At 45.2% G+C, this 20775-nt stretch overlaps 1 protein-coding gene across 1 annotated transcript; it reads left to right on the top strand.

Annotated features, from left to right (window-relative positions):
• The first annotated feature begins 1014 nt into the window (after positions 1-1014).
• Positions 1015-20242, top strand: aebp1a (AE binding protein 1a). Its single transcript, XM_083929714.1, has 20 exons — positions 1015-1527; positions 6307-6555; positions 6723-6782; positions 8201-8260; positions 8901-8960; positions 9045-9104; positions 10208-10285; positions 11281-11390; positions 11474-11613; positions 12103-12187; positions 12843-12987; positions 14111-14190; positions 14265-14388; positions 14982-15178; positions 16029-16202; positions 16308-16433; positions 16525-16771; positions 17856-17995; positions 19080-19179; positions 19260-20242. The coding sequence occupies exons 1-20, from the start codon at positions 1272-1274 to the stop codon at positions 19808-19810; spliced, it is 3042 nt and encodes a 1013-aa protein (XP_083785840.1). The 5' UTR covers positions 1015-1271; the 3' UTR covers positions 19811-20242.
• Positions 20243-20775: the final 533 nt, after the last annotated feature.

The following is a 20775-nucleotide window of genomic DNA, read 5'->3' as shown; positions in this document are numbered from 1 at the left end:
GGCACCACCACCATCAGCAGAGACCTACACACAGGACCCTTATATTAGAAAAATGCACATTTGCTTCTGAAAAGAGTGGAGCAGTCGCCTCTTGTTATTGTATCGCATAAAGCTTTTGCTGTATCATGTATTGAGTGTATAAGAGTTTGTTGAACGTCTTTAATTTCTAAATTAACGTCTTTAATTTGTCTTAATTCGTGAGACGAGCCGGCAGAACACGACGTGCCTCTGCTGACTTTACACCATGACTCAGTCCGTTCACTCAAATACCTCAGGCGTCACATTTGGGAACACTTCCTCTGACTGTGACCCGTCGCTGACCGAGGCCACAAATGGAAAAGTGCTGTGTAATAAGACTTCTTCTATAACACCACTCAAGACAGCGACCTCCACATCTTTATAACATTAGATTGTGCATGTGAATGCGTGTTTGTCGATACCCCACTGACTTAATGACTTGCTCTTCTGGTTTGTTCCCTAATTGTTGAATGCACTTATGTGAAGTCAGCAAAATCGTCCCCGCCTGTCCAAAGGAAGGTTTTAGTCGCCACTGTTGCTCATGGGGGAATTGTTGAGTCTACATAAATCACAGAGTGTGGTTGAGACAGAGAAACCCCCACCATCTGTTGCTGCACTGGGCCCGAGCTGTTTACCGTCTGTTCAGAGTCTCGTAGGAGGCAGCAGAGATCCTGATGTGGGCGCCTCAGCTCGGTGTAAACGTCTGTAAATGCATGTTTTACATCTGCTAATTAAACCCACATCCACCACGCTCGTCCAGTCCCTCTGTGGACGACCGCACACAAGAGTAAAGCGCCTCATCTTTCCTTTCTTTTCCTCGTAGGAATGTCCCATGTGGCAGATGCTCCTCCCCCCTCTGCTCTGAGACGGGTGAGGGGAAAAGGGGGTGAAGGGCCATGAAGGAGAGATGTGACTGAGGAGTATGTGGAGAGAGGAGGAGGAGGAGGAGGAGGAAGAGGGAGGTGTGTTGCTGTGTTGGAGAAAATCCACTCCAGACAGACACACTTCCTCCTCTCCAGCACGACCGGGAGGCTGCGTTAAAACTTTCCAGCCCACAACATTTTCTCTCCCTCTCTCCGCGCTGACTCCACCAGAGAGGAGGGGGACGCTCCACAGACCTCCGACAAGCTCATCCCTTTTGTTCTCTGCGTCCATTTAAAGCTGAGTCCGTGCATCTGCAGGTCAGATGTTGGTGTAGTTTTTTTTACAGCTTGTCTGAGTGTAAAAGAGTCTGTTTGATCCCAGTCGGTGTAATGAGGGCCGAGGTGCTGGCGGTCTGGGTGGGTCTGAGCCTGTGCTGCGCTCTGGCCGGCGCTCGAGAAGATGTGACGGAGAGGAAACTCTCCAGAGGCCGGACTCAGGTGAGGGGAACTGGAGAGCTGGTGGAGGAGCCCGGGAGGAGACGACGGGAGGAAGAGGGGGTCGAAGTGTCTGACGAGCCGGCTGAAGTGGTGGAAGACAAGAAGACAAAACCAAAGAAGAAGAAAACACCTGAGGAAATAGAGGCAGGTAAGAAAGTGCTAAAACAAAGACCCACAGTCTGCTGTTGAGACGTTGATCCGTGTGAATGCATTTCTTCTGCTTGTGTCTCTAAAGTGTTTGACTAAAGCGACTTTTCTGATATCCGACATTCAAAACGTGTCCAACAGCTTCAGTCGCTCCGTCACTAATCCATAAACCAATCAGCTGTCTGATGTGTGAAACTCTATTGGACAGGGAGCAAACACACTGGCAGCTACAAGCTAACACGCTAACAAACACCAGATGCTAACCACACTTTTACCATTCTGCTAGTCCAACATCTTAGTGACGACAGACTCCTTATCTGAGTCGGGGTTCAGGACGCTACCAATTACAACTGAACTGCAGAGCGCTAACGTTAGCTAGCGTTGGCTGCATGGACGCGCAGCATGGGCTCACCTGTGTGTGTGCAGGCTGTTCTCATGCATATTTCGCAGTGGCGTGCAAGACTCTTTGAAGGGGAGGAGCGAAAAGGGCACATATAGCGCGTCCTCGCCACTGAAGAGAGCACTTTAGCACACATTTTGTCTCCTAGAGGGCACTTTAGCACACGTTGTGTCTCCTAGAGGGCACTTTAGCACATGTTTTGTCTCCTAGAGTGAACTTTAGCACACATTTTGTCTCCTAGAGGGAACTTTAGCACACGTTTTGTCTCCTTGAGGGAACTTTAGCACACGTTTTGTCTCCTTGAGGGAACTTTAGCACATGTTTTGGCTCCTAGAGGGAACTTTAGCACACGTTGTGTCTCCTAGAGGACACTTTTGCACATGTTTTGGCTCCTAGAGGACACTTTAGCATGCGTTTTGTCTCCTAGAGGACACTTTTGCACATGTTTTGGCTCCTAGAGGGTACTTTAGCACACGTTTATGCTCCTAGAGGGCACTTTAACACACGTTTATGCTCCTAGAGGACACTTTAGCACACGTTTTGGCTCCTAGAGGACACTTTAGCACACATTTTGGCTCCTAGAGGACACTTTAACACACGTTTATGCTCCTAGAGGACACTTTAACACACGTTTATGCTCCTAGAGGACACTTCAGCACACGTTTTGGCTTTCAGGGGGCACTTTCGCACAGGTTTTCCAACAATTGGGCCTGAGTCAATGAGCTTCCAGTCTCTTCTCAGTGTGCTGAAATAAACATGAATCACAGCAGAGGAGTATTCACAGACTGTAAAACCCGCCTGGAGGGGACTTTAAGTTCTGAAGGGCATAAATGAGCAGGTTTTCCTTGACCCCTCTGGTCCTCTTCTCTGCTCCGAGGAGACGCTGAGGACGCACAGACGGGAAAAGTCTGCAATCAATCTGCGAGGCAGGGAAACATGTGGGTTGTTATCTAGTTACTCAAGTGTCTCCAGCTTCCCCTCAGATGTCTTTGTCTCAGGCTAACCCTCATATGGTCACAGAAACCTTTGTGAAAGCGGCTGCGTGTGTGTAACAGAAGAGTTTTGTTTTAAAGCGTCTCAGAGGTGACGCGGCAGAACCTTGCAGTGATCCAGTTGGTGGTCTGACACTTTGTTGGCAGCGTTGACGGCCTCTCTGCTGAGCCGAGCAGCTCCCTCAGGTCGTGTGCACAACTGTTAAAGTTTTAGTGTCCTGCTTTGTCCGGCGCTGTGATCAGAGAAGGAGCTTTTTTACAGCGAGAGCGGCGTCTGAGCCTCAATTACGTCTCTGAGAAAAGACACATCTGTGACAAATACACAAGTCTGAGCAACAGCAGAAATATTTCCACTACGAATGTTTCCATAAGTGAGCAGGCGGGATTTACGAGAGGGCCCACGTTCAACAGCGTGGATGCAATGGCACTGATGTGCTGAATGTTAACTTTTCCGCTGCATGAAGCAAAAAAAAAAAACAACCCACGAGCCAAGCAGCCAGAGCTTCTCATGTGTGGCTGATTTAAGTTACATAAAAGGCCGTAATTAACCAAAACCTTAGACCGCAAAACCATTTTTCACTGCTTTCAGGCTTTGTTTATACAGAGAAGGATTTGCTGAGCGTGCAACATCTTTATCAGCCCGGTTTCAGCCAGAGTTTGGAGGTTTTTGCAGCACATCAAGGCACGAATGCTGTTATCTTCTGTTCGCTGTGATAACATCTATTATATGCACGGACAGAACATGTGCTGTTGAGCCTTAAACACATGGGGAAATCAGGGCACATGAAGCATGTCCTCGCCACTGAAGAGGGCACTTTATCACACGTTTAGTCTCCTAGAGGACACTTTAGCAAACATTTTGGCTCCTAGAGGACACTTTGGGACAGGATTTGGCTCCTAGAAGGAACTTTAACACACGTTTTGGCTCCTAGAGGACACTCTAGCACACGTTGTGTCTCCTAGAGGACACTTTAGCACATGTTTTGTCTCCTAGAGGACACTTTAGCACACGTTGTGTCTCCTAGAGGACACTTTAGCAAATGTTTTGGCTCCTAGAGGACACTTTAGCACACGTTTTGGTTCCTATAGAGCACTTTCGCACACGTTTTGGCTCCTAGAGGGCACTTTAGCACACGTTTTGGCTCCTAGAGGACACTTTAGCACACGTTTATGCTCCTAGAGGACACTTTAGCACGTGTTTTGTCTCCTAGAGGGCACTTTAGCACACGTTTTGGCTCCTAGAGGACACTTTAGCACACGTTGTGTCTCCTAGAGGGAACTTTAGCACACGTTGTGTCTCCTAGAGGACACTTTAGCACACGTTGTGTCTCCTAGAGGGAACTTTAGCACACGTTGTGTCTCCTAGAGGGAACTTTAGCACACGTTGTGTCTCCTAGAGGACACTTTAGCACACGTTTATGCTCCTAGAGGACACTTTAGCACACATTTTGGCTCCTAGAGGGCACTTTAGCACACGTTTATGCTCCTCACCACTTCAGTTCAAACTGAAATATTTACCACTGGATGAAATGTGAAATCATTTTTAGTAAAACCACCAAGGAAACAGACCATTCATCATTTTGCAGTTGTGTCTGAGAAACCAAAAGCTTTGAGGTCTGAACACTGGACCTGCAGCGTGCTGTATAAGGACTGACAGTAATGAGAAGTGACTGCCCAGTGCACCGGGGGCGAGCGAGGGAGTCTGGCAGTCTGGGTTGTTGTGTTTAAGGACCGGTGGAACATCAGGAAACATGTCTAGCAGCAGAAAACAAGCCGCCCTGTGAGGCTGATGGTTACATAAGGAGGGAGGATTAAAAACACTGAGGCCTGGAGCTCTTTGAACATCTCCTCTCTGTAATATTCACGTGTGAAACCATCTATTTTACACTGTTGAGCCGTCTCAGTTTGTCATCAGACAGCAAACGGAGGAGTGAGGCGACACTGAGCTGACTGATGATCGCCTCCATCCGTCCGCTTGTTCGTCTGTTACCTTTGAAACCTGAAAATCTGATTTGATGAACTCTAGATTTGCAAAAACTCTCATTAGGCTCTTCCTGAGCACCTGTAGTAACTTTAAAGTGTAGTTCCAGTCATCCCTTGGTCTTTTTTGGCATGAATTTAGATCAAAAATTTAAAAAAAAGACTGTTTTACACATCTGGGCCTTCCCAGCAGGTCCGTGTTGACAGGTCGTCGATTACCAAATACACCGGAGTTCACTTCAAGGAGGAACGTTTTTAATAAACTCTGGCTTCACTAACTACGCTGTTGCTGCTTTGTTGTGTGTGTAGGGACTCTTCTCATGCTGCTGCAGAGGTTTGCTGTTATATTCAGCAGCATTAGTGGTTAAAAAAGACCTTTGAATGCCTTCACCGTACTGCCCCGAGCTAATCACTGTTAGCCACGACCGGCTGTTAGCATCTCTCCTGGATTTCTACCTTAATGGTTGTTACATTAAAAAAACTGTCTCGATGGATTATTTGATGTATCGTCATTCAGAAAAAGACCATGCGATGATTTTACGCCGGATTCAGACTCTAACCATTCTAGTTTGAGCATCACTCATGTTGTGTCTCGTTTGTTTAATCTGTACATGAAAAGAAATGTAAAAACAACCATTTTGTGGTCAGTAACTAAGTGAATTCTTGTCTTGTTGCAGTAAAGTCGACGTATTTGGTGCAGAAAGATAAAAAAAACACTTTCTGTTCATTTACGGACAGACAAGATAATCCTTTTTAATTAAGACTACGGTACTTTTGAGATGTTGGTAACGTGTTTCGTTTTTTTAACTCTGAAGCCAATTTAACATAGTGGCCAAACGGTAGAGTTGCAACTGCAACTAGTCGGCTTTTTAAAGTTAAACACAACTGAAAATAGTATTTCTGATACAAATATGTAGAAAATATTCAACAAAACAACAAAAATACTCTGAAAAATGAGTTGCCACATGTTTAGAAGAATGCCAAACATGTTTGCAAGATATTTTAACCAGTTAACATTTCCATTTTTATTTATAAAAAGATGAAAAAGAGAAAGAAAGAGAGGAAAAATAAAATAAATGACGGGGGGGGGGGTGGGGGGGGGGGGGTCAGATTGACCGAATGTTTGGGACTCCCCTTTAAACCCGGCTGAGCGGAGGAAGAAATTGGTGCGTTGCTCTTAAAGTGGTCTGTGAAAGGTTTCCAGAGCCGGTAGAATCTGTTTTTCACGTTTTCTCAATGAGAACTGAATCTTTTCCAAATGCAGGAGGTGCAAAAATCCTTCACGTTTGCTTCTAATGTAATAAAACCAGCCTGCGTGTGCTCGTAAGGCTGCAAATGACACCTCGTTCTGTTGGAAGCTGCTTAACACGAGATCACGTTCTCCTCTTCTCCACTCGTCTCTCTGAAGCCAAGGCGAAGAAAGCAGCCGACAAGGAAGCCAAAGCCAAGAAGCAGAAGACCCCGAAACCCACCAAAAGGCCCAAAGCCACCAAAAAACCCAAGGCGCCAAAACCCACGAAGAAGCCGAAGGCGCCCAAAGCCACCAAGCAACCAAAGACGACGACCACGACCACGACCACGGTGCAGCCAGAGACCAAGGGTCCCTCTGTGGACGAGGAGGAGGAGCGGCTGCTGATCGAGCTGGGCTGGGACACACGTACGTACGCTCTACACTCGTGGTTCAAACACACAGTTGTGTGGTTGTACTTCATGGTCGGTGTGTTAGCTACAGTTGCTAACAGTCATTTTACCTCTCATGTATTCCTGACACGGACGTTAATATAATATAAATACTCATCATTGTCTTTGACTCCACGTCCACAGTGATTCGACCCGTGACCCCACAGGGACCCAGGTGGGAGGAGCCCGTGGAGCCGGACCTGGGTGAGACTTTCCCGGGTCCCTGACCTGGAGTCAGTGCACGCTCACGAGATACAGTCCTGGTTTTTGACTCTTCTGTTCCTAAATATCGCCTCTATGATCCCACCTGTGACTGCAATTCTGTTGTGATATTAACACGGATCATGACACATAAATATTTACCGGCTCCTGAACAAAGGAATCAAACAAAGGTCACACTTGTAACGGGCGAGTGCAGCGGGAAAGCACGGGCCCCGTTACAAGTGTGAGCTTTTATTGTGGCGGGGAAATGAGAAATGACTTCATTCTGCACGTTTGTCAGCGACCGTTAAAGAAAACTAAGATGAAACAAGTCTTAATAATTTGAGGGAAAAGTTTGTAATATTTCAAGAAAAAAAGTTGTAATAATTTGAGGGAAAAAGTCTTAATAATTTTAATAATAATAATAAATTTATTAGAAGATTTTTAGTTAAAACATTTGTAATATTTTGATGTAATTCTTATAATCAATTATTATAATATAAATTGAGGAGAAAAGTCTGAATAATTTACAGGAAAATATCAGAAGATTTTGAGGAGAAAAGTTGAAATATTACAAGAAAAAAATGACATAATTTGTGGAAAAAGTTTAAATATTCTGATGTAAAAAGTCTTAATAATTCGAGGGAAATTTATCAGAAGATTTTTAGGGAAAAAGTTGTAATATTTTAAGTAAAAAATTGGAATATGTTGAGGTCAAAGTCGTAGTATTTTGAGGGGAAACTTTTGTAATATTACAAGAATAAAAGTTGAAATATTTCAATAAAAAAAAGTCATAATATAATTTGGAAAAAGTCGTAGTATTTTGAGGGGAAAGTTTGTAATATTTCGAGTATAAATGTTGAAATATTTGAGGAAAGAAGTCTGAATAATTTACAGGAAAATATCAGAAGATTTTGAAGAAAAAGTTGAAATATTTCAAGAAAAAATGTCATATTTTACGAGAAAGTTGTAATATTTTGAGGAGAAAAGTCAAAATTTGAGGGGAATTTATTAGAAGACTTTTAGGGGAAAATTGGAATATTTTGAGGAAGAATTTGTTGAGGTAAAAAGTCATAATAAAGGTAATAATTTGAGAAAAAACTTTTAATAGTTAAAGTAAAAACCCCTTTAGAATAATCAGAGGTAAATATTCTCTCCCCCCCCCCCCCCCCCACACACACACACACACACACACGTGTCCGACAGCTTTAGCTCCTTCCTGTCTCCAGATGTGTTGATGTTTAATGTTTGTGATGAACTGAACGATGAAATGTTCCTTTATGTTCTGCATATTAATTATAATATTATATATTATAATTATAATATACTATAATAATACTGTGTGTGTGTGTGTGTGTGTGTGTGTGTGTGTGTGTGTGTGTGTGTGTGTGTGTGTGTGTGTGTGTGTGCTGCGTTCACAGACTTGGTGCCCGGTCGTAACAAAGAAGTCCCCACGACCCCTGAGCTCCTGTTCATACCAGGTAGGTACGACTCCGTCTCTCAACATTAAAGATAAATAAGTTTAATTTTTAAATGTTTATCTTCTTACTCTGTTGAATGTGTTGAATCTGCAAATAAGTACTTAAATAATTATGTATATAATTATATTTTATTCATTAAAATGACAAAATAAATAAATAAATAATGGTTTAATTTATATATAATGCTTAATTGACACCAAAAATAAATAAATTAAATCACAAAATAAATTAAACAACAATTTATACAACAATAAATATGACATTTATTTCGTTTTCATTAATTTATTTATACATATATTCAAATATATTTATTTATTCATTAATATATTTACCTACTTATTAACACATTATACACTTTATTTTTATATATACTTATAACAGCAATCTGTGATTTACCCATGTAACTCTTTACTTAGTTATGCATTTATATATTTAGTTTTTGTCCGTTAAAACTCTTCGTACGAGTCATTATTGCAGGAACGCAGGATTTATTGTGGGGTTTATTTAAATAGTTATTAATTAGTTATTAGGATGCATAATCTTATTAAATAAACACTTGTTTTTAAACATTTCCAGAGCAGAAAAGTGTTTTTTTGTGTCGAAGAACAACGAGAAAAGTGTGTGTTTGCTTCTGTTTCAGAGGAAACCACCACCGTCCCGTTCGTCGGCCCGTGGTATGAAGAGTACGATTACGCCGACTGTACGTGCGTCACTCATAAGAACGTCCTGACGATAAGTGAAACGTGCTGCAGGTTCTGAACGGTCTGTTTGTTTGTCGTCACAGTGGCTGCGAAGAAACAGGAGGAGGAGGAGGAGAGAGCGCGCAGAGAGAAGGCCGAAAAAGGTTTTGACCCGTTTCTCTTCTAACTCTGGGGAGTGTGTTGGACAGTTTGGCTGGGAACCGGAGGGTCGTCGGTTTGAGTCCCTGTGTAAAGCGTGGAGCGTAGACTGGTGGCTGGAGAGGTGCCAGTTCATCTCAGAGGTGCTGTTGAGCAAGGCAACGAAATCCCCAACTGCACGGGCTCTGAGCCATCGGGTGCTGAGCCATCGGGTGCTGAGCCATCGGCAGCCCCCTCGCTCTGACATCTCTCCATCTGTGTGTGTGTGTGTGTGTGTGTGTGTGTGTGTGTACGCATGTGTGTGTCCTTGTCAAGTTTGACTTTTTCGCTTCGCCACCGAAAATGTTGGTAAGACACACACTAAAGCGCACTATCCCCTCACTTTAAAGGTCAGACGATTCACACCTGACACACACACACACCTTTTATTTGTGTGTGTGTGTGTGTGTGTGTGTGTGTGTGTGTGTGTGTGTGTGTGTAATAAGAATGAAGTTGTTTCTCTGCAGCTGGTGCCAACACTTCCTCACTACACTGCTGCCTTTTTCTTTTTTCATATAATCTCCAGGTGCTCCTCACAGGTGTGTGTGTGTGTGTGTGTGTGTGTGTGTGTGTGCATGTGCATGTGTGGTCCCTCCTGTCTCATCCACATCTATTTTATTTAATCATCATGAAACAAAAGCAACTGGAGAATTCAGGATAAATGTAGATAGGTCCTGTTTATGCATGTGTGGGCCGGGGGAGCTGGGGATCGAACCCTGATCTCTCAAATGGAGGACGACCCACTCTTCCACTGAGCCACAGCCGCCACCACATAAAGCTCAGCTGTCTGATCTCATGATTAGATCAAGAGGAGGGAGAGGAAACGGTTTGATAACGGTAGTTAAAGTCCGACACAGCCGTCTGGTATTTCCTGCAGCATCGAACGAAGAGTCTCCCTCGTGATCGACCTTCAGGAAAAGCACCTCCGACATATTTCAGACAGGAAACACACGAGGAATGCACATATGGAATATATTTGGTGCAGTGGTTGTTGGCTGGAGATCGAGGCCCACGTGAAAAAAGAAACATGTTTCTGACGCATGTTGTTTTGTCGTTACGCGGTGAAAAGCTGAGCGGCTGAGGAAGAAGTGGGAGGAGGAGGAAGAGGAGCGGCTGAAGCAGATCTCTGCGCCTGTGGAGCTGAAAAGTGAGCGAACCTCGTTTTCTTCTTTCTAACTTTTTAAATTCTCACAGATGTCACCGTTAAATGTCCCCACTTCATTACTGACATTAACTGACATCATTGTATCACATGAGAAGAGTCAATACGCAGAAAACGAAGCAGCAACAGCGTAGTTAGAGAACCCACTGTGCCTCCGTACCGTGCCCAAACAGGTTTCACGGCTAAAGTCTGGTTCCTTTGACCAGTTGAGTGCAACCGTACCACGTCTAGGAGCGGCACGCTTGCCGTCAACGGCCCGTTTGGGAGAGGTGGGCTTTAGTAAAGCACGTTTGCAGGTACGAGCATGAGGCCTACGGCGGTTCTGAGGTCATTTCCTGTGCGCCTGTTGGGACGTAGAAAAAAGAAGGAGGGACCATGCGCGGACATTTCAAACAATGGCGGTGAAAGGTTCACGTTGGTGTGATGCGGAGGTGGAGTGTTTACTGCAGATTTGGTCGATGAAAAGATTCAAAAACAGTCGACAAGACGCACAAAAACTCTGAGGTCTACGGAAAGATCTGGAAACAAAGCCACGCATCGCCATGACGTCATCAATGCGTGTGACGTGTTACGGCGTGATGACGTATAGGCAGCAAGAAGCATTCTCCGAGGCCCAGGTAGTGTGAGTACAAACGGGCCAGGAGGGGGGGACAAGGACCCTAAAGCACGGGGCACGGGACGGAGGCACAGTGGGAGGGCGCCCTTACCTACGGGCCCCTGTACCAGCTCCTCTCATAGTAAAGTCCATTACAGTGGAAGGAGCCCATTGCTGCTTTGTTGTGTGTAGGGACTCTTCTCATGCTGCTGCAGAGGTTTGCTGTTATTTTCAGCAGCATTAGTGGTTAAAAAAGACCTTTGAATGCTTTCACCGTGCTGCCCTGAGCTAATCACTGTTAGCAACTCTCCCAATAATGAAACCACTGCATGATTTGAACGTGGACCATGAGAGTGACCCAGTGTGTGTTCGCTGCCCCTCTCAGAGTGTCCTCCTCTGGGTTTGGAGTCCCATCGGGTGGAAGACGACCAGCTGCTGGCCTCCTCTCAGTCCCACCACGGCTTCACGGCCCAGAGGGGGCGCCTCAACATGCAGGTACACGCAGAGAACACCAACCACTGCAGCTGCTAACTGGGGAAACATGAGCGTTGGAAATAAACGCTGCGTGTCGTGTGCAGGGCTCGGGTAACGAGGACGACCTGTACGGCGGCGCATGGTGCGCAGAGCCGGAGGAGAGCAACAACTGGTTTGAGGTCGACGCCCGCAGAGAGGTGGAGTTCACCGGGGTCATCACTCAGGGAAGGAACTCCGAGCAACTGTGAGTGAGCAAATGAGGCATTTTGTGATGAAATATCAGCTCATTTTCATCCATTTCCAGATCAGAAATGTGAACTTTGGATAAAGTCTGGTTCAAAATTATTGTTTTCTATTTGTTGACATATTAGAGTCAAAGGTTTTTACAGATTTCTCTTTTTATGGCTCCATAAATCTGCCTTAAAAACATCAATTTTCTGCATGTTTTCATGAATAAATGTTTTATAAATGAGGCTTTTTTTGCCTCTAGTGCCTTATGATAATATTTAATATAATATTTCAACACAAAAGTTGTGATATTTGAGGAAAAAAGTGTTAATATTTCGAGAAAAGGTCAGAATAATTGGAGATTATTGTTTCATTAGTTGACATATCAGACTGTTTTTCCAGATTTCTCTTTTTATGAATCCATAAATCCGCCTTAAAAACATCAAATGAGCTTCTACACATCGAGCACAAACACGGGCCGATAAATCCGTTTTTCTTCCTACAGGGAGGATTTCGTGTCGTCCTACTTCGTGGCCTTCAGTAACGACAGCCGGGACTGGACGACGCTGCACGACGGCTACGCTGAATGGGTGAGGGCGCCCTCCCACTGTGCCTCCGTCCCGTGCCCCGTGCTTTAGGGTCCCTGTCCCCCCCTCCAGGCCCGTTTGTACTCGCACTACCTGGGCCTCGGAGAATGCTTCTTGCTGCCTATACGTCATCACGCCGTAACACGTCACACGCATTGATGACGTCATGGCGATGCGTGGCTTTGTTTCCAGATCTTTCCGTAGACCTCGGAGTTTTTGTGCGTCTTGTCGACTGTTTTTGAATCTTTTCATCGACCAAATCTGCAGTAAACACTCCACCTCCGCATCACACCAACGTGAACCTTTCACCGCCATTGTTTGAAATGTCCACGCATGGTCCCTCCTTCTTTTTTCTACGTCCCAACAGGCGCACAGGAAATGACCTCAGAACCGCCGTAGGCCTCGTGCTCGTACACGTGCGCACGCTCGTGCTCGTACACGTGCAAACGTGCTTTACTAAAGCCCACCTCTCCCAAACGGGGAGTTAGACATGACAGGTTGCACTCACACTGGTCAAAGGAACCAGACTTTAGCCGTGAACCTGTTTGAGCACGGGACGGAGGCACAGTGTGAGTGCGCCCTGAGTGCAAATGAAACAGTACAAACATCAGTTCACACGGACAGATTCTAACTTTGCTCTGTGACCCGTTTTCTGCAGTTGTTCTACGCTAACGTGGACAAGGACACGCCGGTTCTGGGTCAGTTTGCTGCGCCCGTGGTGGCGCGCTACATCCGCATCCTGCCTCAGAGCTGGAACGGGAGCTTGTGTTTGAGAGCGGAGGTCCTGGCCTGTCAGCTACCCAGTCAGTATCACACAACACCACTTTTCTGTTGTCTCGTCTCTTCTCTCAGACACCAGGACGCCTTGTTTCCAGAGCTTTGCATGTTGTTTTGAAGAGTTTCATGAGCTCATGAGTCAGCGAGCGCTCTCATTCCTAACGGGGACACGTCATCCTCCGCTGGGAGAACGAACCGGACTCTGTGCCAAACTCTGAGTTTCACAACAGGAACTTCATAACCTCAGTGTTAAAGAGTGCGTTACATAACTGAGTCCTGTTTCACAGAGGTGGAAAGGGACTAAATATATTTACTCTACTACTCATATTACTAATGCACCATTACGAAGTTCTTTCAGAATAAAAGAACATTTAAAGAAATAAGGTCGGAAGATTTAGAGGTGAAAGTTTTAACTTTTCAAGAAAAAGTTTGATATTTCATGAAAAAAGTTGAAATATTTTGAGAAAAAAGTCATACTTCATGAAAAAAGTTGTAATATTTTGAGAAAAAAGTCATGTTTCATGAGAAAAGTTGTAATGTTTTGAGAAAAAAGTCATATTTCATGAAAAAAGTTGTAATATTTTGAGAAAAAAGTCATATTTCATGAAAAAAGTTGTAATATTTTGACAAAAAAGTCGTATTTAATGAAAAAAGTTGTAATATTTTGAGAAAAAACTCATATTTCATGAAAAAAGTTGTAATATATTGAGAAAAAAGTCATATTTCATGAGAAAAAAGTCATATTTCATGAAAAAAGTTGTAATATATTGAGAAAAAAGTCATATTTCATGAGAAAAGTAGTAATATATTGAGAAAAAAGTCATATTTCATGAAAAAAGTGGTAATATTTCCCACTCTGATTGTATTTTCTCTTTTTAAATAGTTTATGTTATAAATATATATACAGTATTTATATATGAGAGAGAGAGAGATCATGTTGTGCGTCCAGTTGCCAGATCCCGTACTGTAACAGTAACGTATCCCAGGGGAATCTGCAAACTTTGAATGTTGTTGACGACAGATCCACCTCATTCTTTCAGTTCTCTTTGCTCCGCTGTCATTTCACACCAGCAGCAGCTTCACATCAGAAAGACACACATCGTTAAAGGTCACATCGTCCCCAGACTAACACCACGTCGCTTCTTTCAGGCACTTACTGCAGCGAGAACGAGGTCGACACGTCCGACGACCTGGACTTCAGACACCACAACTACAAGGACATGAGACAGGTGTGTGTTGAAGTCTGCATTGTTAAATAATCCTACACGGAAAACAACAATATCACAAAGTGTTTCCCTTCCAGATGATGAAGGTGATAAACGAAGAGTGTCCCAACATCACCAGGATCTACAACATCGGTAAAAGCTCTCAGGGTCTGAAGATGTACGCCATGGAGATCTCCGACAACCCCGGAGAGCATGAGACAGGTACGAGCCCCCGACAGTGTGTGTGTGTGTGTGTGTGTGTGTTAACGTGACATCGGTCGGTCAAACACACAGGGTACGTAAACAGACGGCAACAATAGACCCCTCATTTTCGAGATATTCATTAATTTATTCAGCCTCTTGTCCCTGTCGGGGTCGCGGGGGGCTGGAGCCGATCCCAGCTGACATCAGGTGTGAGGCGGGGTCCACCCTGGACAGGACGCCAGTCTATCACAGGACACATAGAGACGAACAGAGACAGACAACCATTCACACCTACGGGTGATTTAGAGTCATCAATGAACCCAACACCTGCACGTCTTTGGACTGTGGGAGGAAACCGGAGAACCCGGAGAAAACCCACGCAGACACAGGGACAACGTGCAAACTCCACACAGAAGGGCCCCAGCCGGGATTTGAGCCAGGAACCCTCTTGCTGTGAGGCGACAGTGCTAACCACCACACCACTCTGTCGCCCTGTTCTCAAGATATGCAAAAGACAAACCGTGATTCCTTCCTGTATCGTTACATTGAAGCCACTTGTCCTGGTGTCAATAAATAAAGTGTGCTGTTCCTTTTGTTCCCGCTTTCACCAGGTGAGCCTGAATTTCGGTACACAGCCGGTCTCCACGGTAACGAGGCGCTGGGCCGAGAGCTTCTCCTCCTGCTGATGCAGTTTCTATGCAAGGAGTACAACGATGAGAACCCCAGAGTGCGCCGCCTGGTGGACGGAGTGAGAATACACCTGGTGCCTTCACTCAACCCCGACGCTTACGAGCTGGCCTTTGAGATGGTACGAGGGAACACACATTTAACTGCAGAACGTCGGTGTAAACTACAAACGAAGCACAAACTATCGTCGTTTTCTCATAGGAACTCTAGGTGTGGACATTGACAAGTTACTCTTTCATTCATGTAGCCCTCAACAGGAGATTCTCCGTGTCAGATGAGTTCTCACTTACTGGAAATACTCTGATTTAGGGGAGTGTTAGCGCCCGGAAGAGCATGCCAGATGCAGATTACACCGCGGTAACATAGCCGGTTTGTTATTTGGTCATAACCGAGGCTCTTGCTGTTCCTTGAATATGTTTGCTGATATCTGTGCCGCCCTAACCCACAGAAGTTCCTGAATCTTTTTGTCTTTCCAGTTAGACATTTTCGTTTGCTTCTTCGTGTAAATCACCCTCTTCTTCACCCTAGGGTGTGTGCATACTTGGGGTGTTGTGCCAGACGCATGATAGAGACGTCATCAACACGTCCACTCACTGCCTGTGAATTCTCCAGACAAAGACCTGCTCTATTCACATCTGACATGACACTGACTCTGTACCAGGGAGCTAGCAGTGTAAAGTCGGTTTAATGTCCGGTCCATCTGATGCAGACACCTCACATACAGCTCCTCCGGATAATTTCAGGGTTGCGGTGCATGTGTGAAAGGGGCGTATGGGTCAGAATACTAGTATCGGCAGTTAGTGGTGGACTACAAGGCAGAGGTGGAGAAAAGGGGCACCAGCTGCATGCAAAAAGGTAGCCTATATGGCACTGCATCGTCTTTCCTCCACCGGTATCCAAGACTTACGTCTGTATGCAACACCTTTCAAATATTCTTGAGGCCTAATGCAGCTCTCCTTCTTGTCATCCAGGGTTCGGAGATGGGGAACTGGGCGCTGGGCCATTGGACCGAAGAAGGTTACGACATCTTCCAGAACTTCCCGGACCTCAACAGCATCTTGTGGGGAGCCGAGGACAGAGGCTGGGTCCCTCGCGTCATACCCAATCATCACATCCCGCTCCCAGAAAACTCCCTGAACGGCTCTGTGAGTTTGTTTTTTAATGCAGGAACAGAGCAAGTGAACATTTCCAACTTTAATCCTCCACAGTGTGCTGACATTCAAACATCTCTCTGCTTTTTGCTTTCACAGCTTGCTACTGAGACAAAATACATCATTTCCTGGATGGAGCGCAACCCATTTGTGCTGGGAGCTAATCTGCAAGGAGGAGAAAAACTGGTCGCATACCCTTTTGATATGCAGCGTCCGCCAATTTCCGTAAGGCTACCTCACAAAGAAGAACTCATTAAAGATAGATATCAGTTCCGCAACCAAGCATTAACCCTAAAATCCCTTTGTTATGTTTAAGTTAACGGATAGCCGGCGTTGGAGAGGTAACTCTGAGATGAACGAGGAGACCTGGGCTCGCATCCAGAGACAGAACGAGGGATCTCTGAGGGAGACGCCCGACGACACCATGTTTCGATGGTTGGCGATGTCGTACGCCCACAGCCACCTGACCATGACAGAGACCTACCGAGGCTCCTGCCACGGGGATGATATCACTGCGGGACAAGGCATCACCAACAGAGCCAGCTGGGATCCAGTGGTGGGCAGTAAGTTTTTACACAGAAAAGGATACAAGAAAGCATCCATGTTGACGTTCACGTCCATTGATGGATGAATTTGTTTGGCATCCAAATTAAGTACAGTGCACACAGCAAACCAAACTACAGGTGACAGCTTCAGTAGAGACCAAGGAAGTCCCAGAAGAAAGAAGCACTGGAGATCTGCCGAAACGTGTCAGCGGGCGCATTTGGCAAATTAACGATTCTCCGTTCCTCTTGAATTTCCGTAATGGAGAGAGGGCAAACACTGTTTTTCTGAACATAGTGCTCACATTACCATGACACATTCATTCATTAATTCATTCATCTTCAACCACTTGTCCCTGTCGGGGTCGCGGGGGGCTGGAGCCGATCCCAGCTGACATCAGGCGTGAGGCGGGGTCCACCCTGGAAAGGACGCCAGTCTATCACAGGACACATAGAGACGAACAGAGACAGACAACCATTCACACCTACGGGTGATTTAGAGTCATCAATGAACCCAACACCTGCACGTCTTTGGACTGTGGGAGGAAACCGGAGAACCCGGAGAAAACCCACGCAGACACGGGGACAACATGCAAACTCCACACAGCAAGGCCCAGGCCGGCCTGCGAACCTGGAACCTTATCGCTGTGAGGCGACAGTGCTAACCACTACAGACACAGACCTGAATTAAAATCAGCAATATATCTATTTAAGGTTTGGCTGTCCACGAAAATGCACATAGACTTGCAAGAAGTTCTGTTTAGGTGTGTCATACAGACGACGAAATTCAGATCACGCCAAAGTATAATTTTGAAACTAAGTTCTTTAGAAATATGCACCATGTGAGTCATGTATGAACTAGAATAAATGGGGTTCACAGCGATTCTGAAGCTTTTTGGGGCCGTTACCTGCTTCTCCTGGTTGGTAATCCAACCATGATGGTATCCAAGGTTGGCTGGTCAGACTTCTGTAGCCAATCCAATTGAACGAAGGTGAATAGATTTACATTTGTGGTGATCTAAAACTGTACAGCAACACGTTTTTACAGAAACTGTGTCCTGGTTACTCCACAGCTTCTCTCGTCTGAAGCTTTCCTCTCCCACAGGTATGAATGACTTCAGCTACCTGCACACCAACTGCTTCGAGCTGTCCGTCTTCTTGGGCTGTGACAAGTTTCCCCATGAGAGTGAACTGCCTTTGGAGTGGGAGAACAACCGCGAGGCTCTGTTGTCCTTCATTGAACAAGTGAGAACTGCAATCATAAGTATGAGACTCTTATCACAGCCCCTGCAAACTTGAGAGGGTTGACTGTAAAAAGGTTTGCTCATCTGTTCGTTCTGTGGGAAGTGGCGTGGTCAACAGTGGTGGCCGCCTCCATTGGCTCTTTGAAGCCTCAGGATGTTTGCTAACTTTCCTGGTTGGGGATTGTTTTGGAGGTAACGAAGTAGCGCTAACTCGTTTGGGATTAACAGTAAACAAGAATGGCACAGGAATTACAAGCACAAGATGACGCACTTCTTTCCAGCGCTTACTCTCGGCAGGCAATGACAAAACCAAACTTAACTAAGGAACATCATTCTCTCTGGTGAGGAGGTATAGGAAGAGGCTCCTAAATGACAGTTACTCATGGATATAAGAGCCTTTCAAACAGGGATGGCAGTGTATTTAGCCATAGTTAAGCAAGACTATGCATGGTTGGAGCATGCAAGTGACCATTGGAGAGATTGACTATGTTGCATGCGGGATCCACGTCGTGTTTTGTCCCACTGCGAGAACTTGCCACCATTGTAGCTGGTGACAAGTTGGCCTTTATTGCGGCTCAGTGTTACTCTACAGCCTTCGTTCAGAGCGCAACAGCAGTTTCTCATCTGGCAAATTGCATTGTCCAATGAGATACAAGCAAGCGCACATTCCTGGTAGATCAGATTGTTACGTGAACACTTTGATTGTTGTGACGAAAGATAAAACAACTATGACTGTGACAACTTTCCAGAGTTATAAAATCCAGCCTCATGAACTAATTAAACTCATTTAAACCTCCATGCAGCATTTTGGCATCAGATGAACCTTCAAGCTCATAGATCTGTAAACCCCAGTTGAAAGACCAGTTGAAACTTGCAACTTCCTGCATTGTGTCATGTTGGCGTAAACTGGCAGGTTCCAGAACGTTGCAGACCTGCACATTGCAAGTAGTTGCACGTTTTGCAAATTTGTTGGTCTGAACTGAGCTTTTCGTTCTAAAACCAGCTGCTGGCAACTTGACAAGCTAAGCCGCGGCATCCCCTTCACACGGTTCTGTTTTAGGCATGACATGCTGTTTCCTGTGCAGGTAAATCGAGGGATAAAGGGTGTGGTGAGAGACGTGGAGGGAAATCCGCTTCCTAACGCCACCATATCTGTGGAGGGAATACGTCACGATGTCAGAACTGGTATGTTGGTGACAACAACGGTGATACTATGCATGATATGCAGATTTCAGATCCTAACCATTAACCTGCACTCGTTCTAGCTTTAGGCGGTGACTACTGGCGGCTGTTGAACCCTGGAGAGTACAGGGTGACGGCCAAAGTTGAGGGCTACACCCCTCAGACCAGACTATGCATGGTGGGCTACGACTCTGGAGCCACGTCATGCAGCTTCACTTTGGCCAAATCCAACTGGGACCGCATCAAACAAATCATGGCGCTCAGCGGCAAGAGGCCCATTCGACTGGTCCCCAAAGTAAACGTGGTGAAAACGACGCCAGCCAGCAGCCCTGCGGCCACTACGGTCGACAGTCACGCCATGGCTCAGAACGCAGAGCGACTCAGGCGGCTCCGGATCATGCGTCTACGCCGGCTGCGTCAGCAGAGGTTACGAGCTGGTGTTGGCACCACTCCTGCTACAACCACAACCACAACCACAAGCGCCCCCACAACAATACCTGAAACAGAGAGAACCACATCCTGGTACGACTCCTGGTTTCCGGTGGACAGTTGGATGACTGAGAACCCGTTCGACAGCGTCATCTTTAACTCTGCGCCCACACAGGACTATCCTTTTGAGTACACTATTGATTGATTACTACGTTCAACATCTATGTAAGATCGTACTAACCACTTCAGTGTGCTGCAACATACCAGCTTGAGAACATACACAACACGTAGGTTATTCATTTGTTTACTTCTCAGAGAGTTTTCACTTGTTGGAGAAACATTTGGAGTGGAGATACATGTGGTTTTAAGGGAATATGTTTTTGGAAAATTCTTCACAGAGGATTGATCTGGAATAGGAAGCTTCTGCTGAGCAGAGACGATACATTACACAAATTTGATTGGCTTAATAAATCAATACACAGCATGTCACAACCCCATCAGGGTATGATTAGGTAGCTCTCCATTAGAAATGTATGTGTAACTATATGTTTCTTTAATGGCTTTACAGCGTGATTGCTAAACTGATTTAACGTACTGCTGAATGCATTCGATTAAAATGAAGTCGTTTTCTAAAGCACCTTTGTCTGTGTTTTATTGTCTGGTTCAATTTCGATCATTTATGTGACTCAAAAGGAATCAACTTAAAGGTTTTCATGATCTTTTTTTTTACCATTTACTGATGTTTTACAGACTCAAAGAAAGATTAGTCCCTGTGAGCATTAATCTGATCGTGGCTTCATATCGGGTCAAAGATCAGATGAACAGGAATCGAAACATCCTCCATGTATTAGATAGTGTGACGCTTTGCAAAATACCCTAGAATATATCTCTATGTATACATACAAACTTATATTCAAATATTTTTATTCTATATTTCTTGTTTATGCACCAAAACACCAAAGCAGATTCCTTCTGATTTAGACGTTTTCCACAGGCTGAAGGCCCAGGTTTGCCCCCTCACCGCCCACGCTGTTTATCTGATTTATGCAGCCTGGTATTATAATCAGCGCGGTGTCTAACAGCCGCAGCGTTATATGAAACCGTGGTCCTGTTTCTGACAGAGAGAGGGAGGTTGGCATCCAAACTCTACACCTTAAAGTGTAATTCTGG

The sequence above is a fragment of the Echiichthys vipera genome (assembly GCF_963691815.1).
Source record: "Echiichthys vipera genome assembly, chromosome: 16".
Classification (NCBI taxonomy): Eukaryota; Metazoa; Chordata; class Actinopteri; order Perciformes; family Trachinidae; genus Echiichthys; species Echiichthys vipera.
This window is presented reverse-complemented; position numbering and strand designations above follow the sequence as displayed.

What these genes read in the sequence shown, in the direction of transcription:
- aebp1a (XM_083929714.1), top strand. Translation starts at nt 1,272, where the DNA reads ATGAGGGCCGAGGTGCTGGCGGTCTGGGTGGGTCTGAGCCTGTGCTGC. An exon ending in ACTACAAGGACATGAGACAG is followed by an intron (nt 14,191 to 14,264) that starts GTGTGTGTTGAA and finishes TTTCCCTTCCAG; the next exon opens with ATGATGAAGGTGATAAACGA. An exon ending in ACGAGCTGGCCTTTGAGATG is followed by an intron (nt 15,179 to 16,028) that starts GTACGAGGGAAC and finishes CTTGTCATCCAG; the next exon opens with GGTTCGGAGATGGGGAACTG.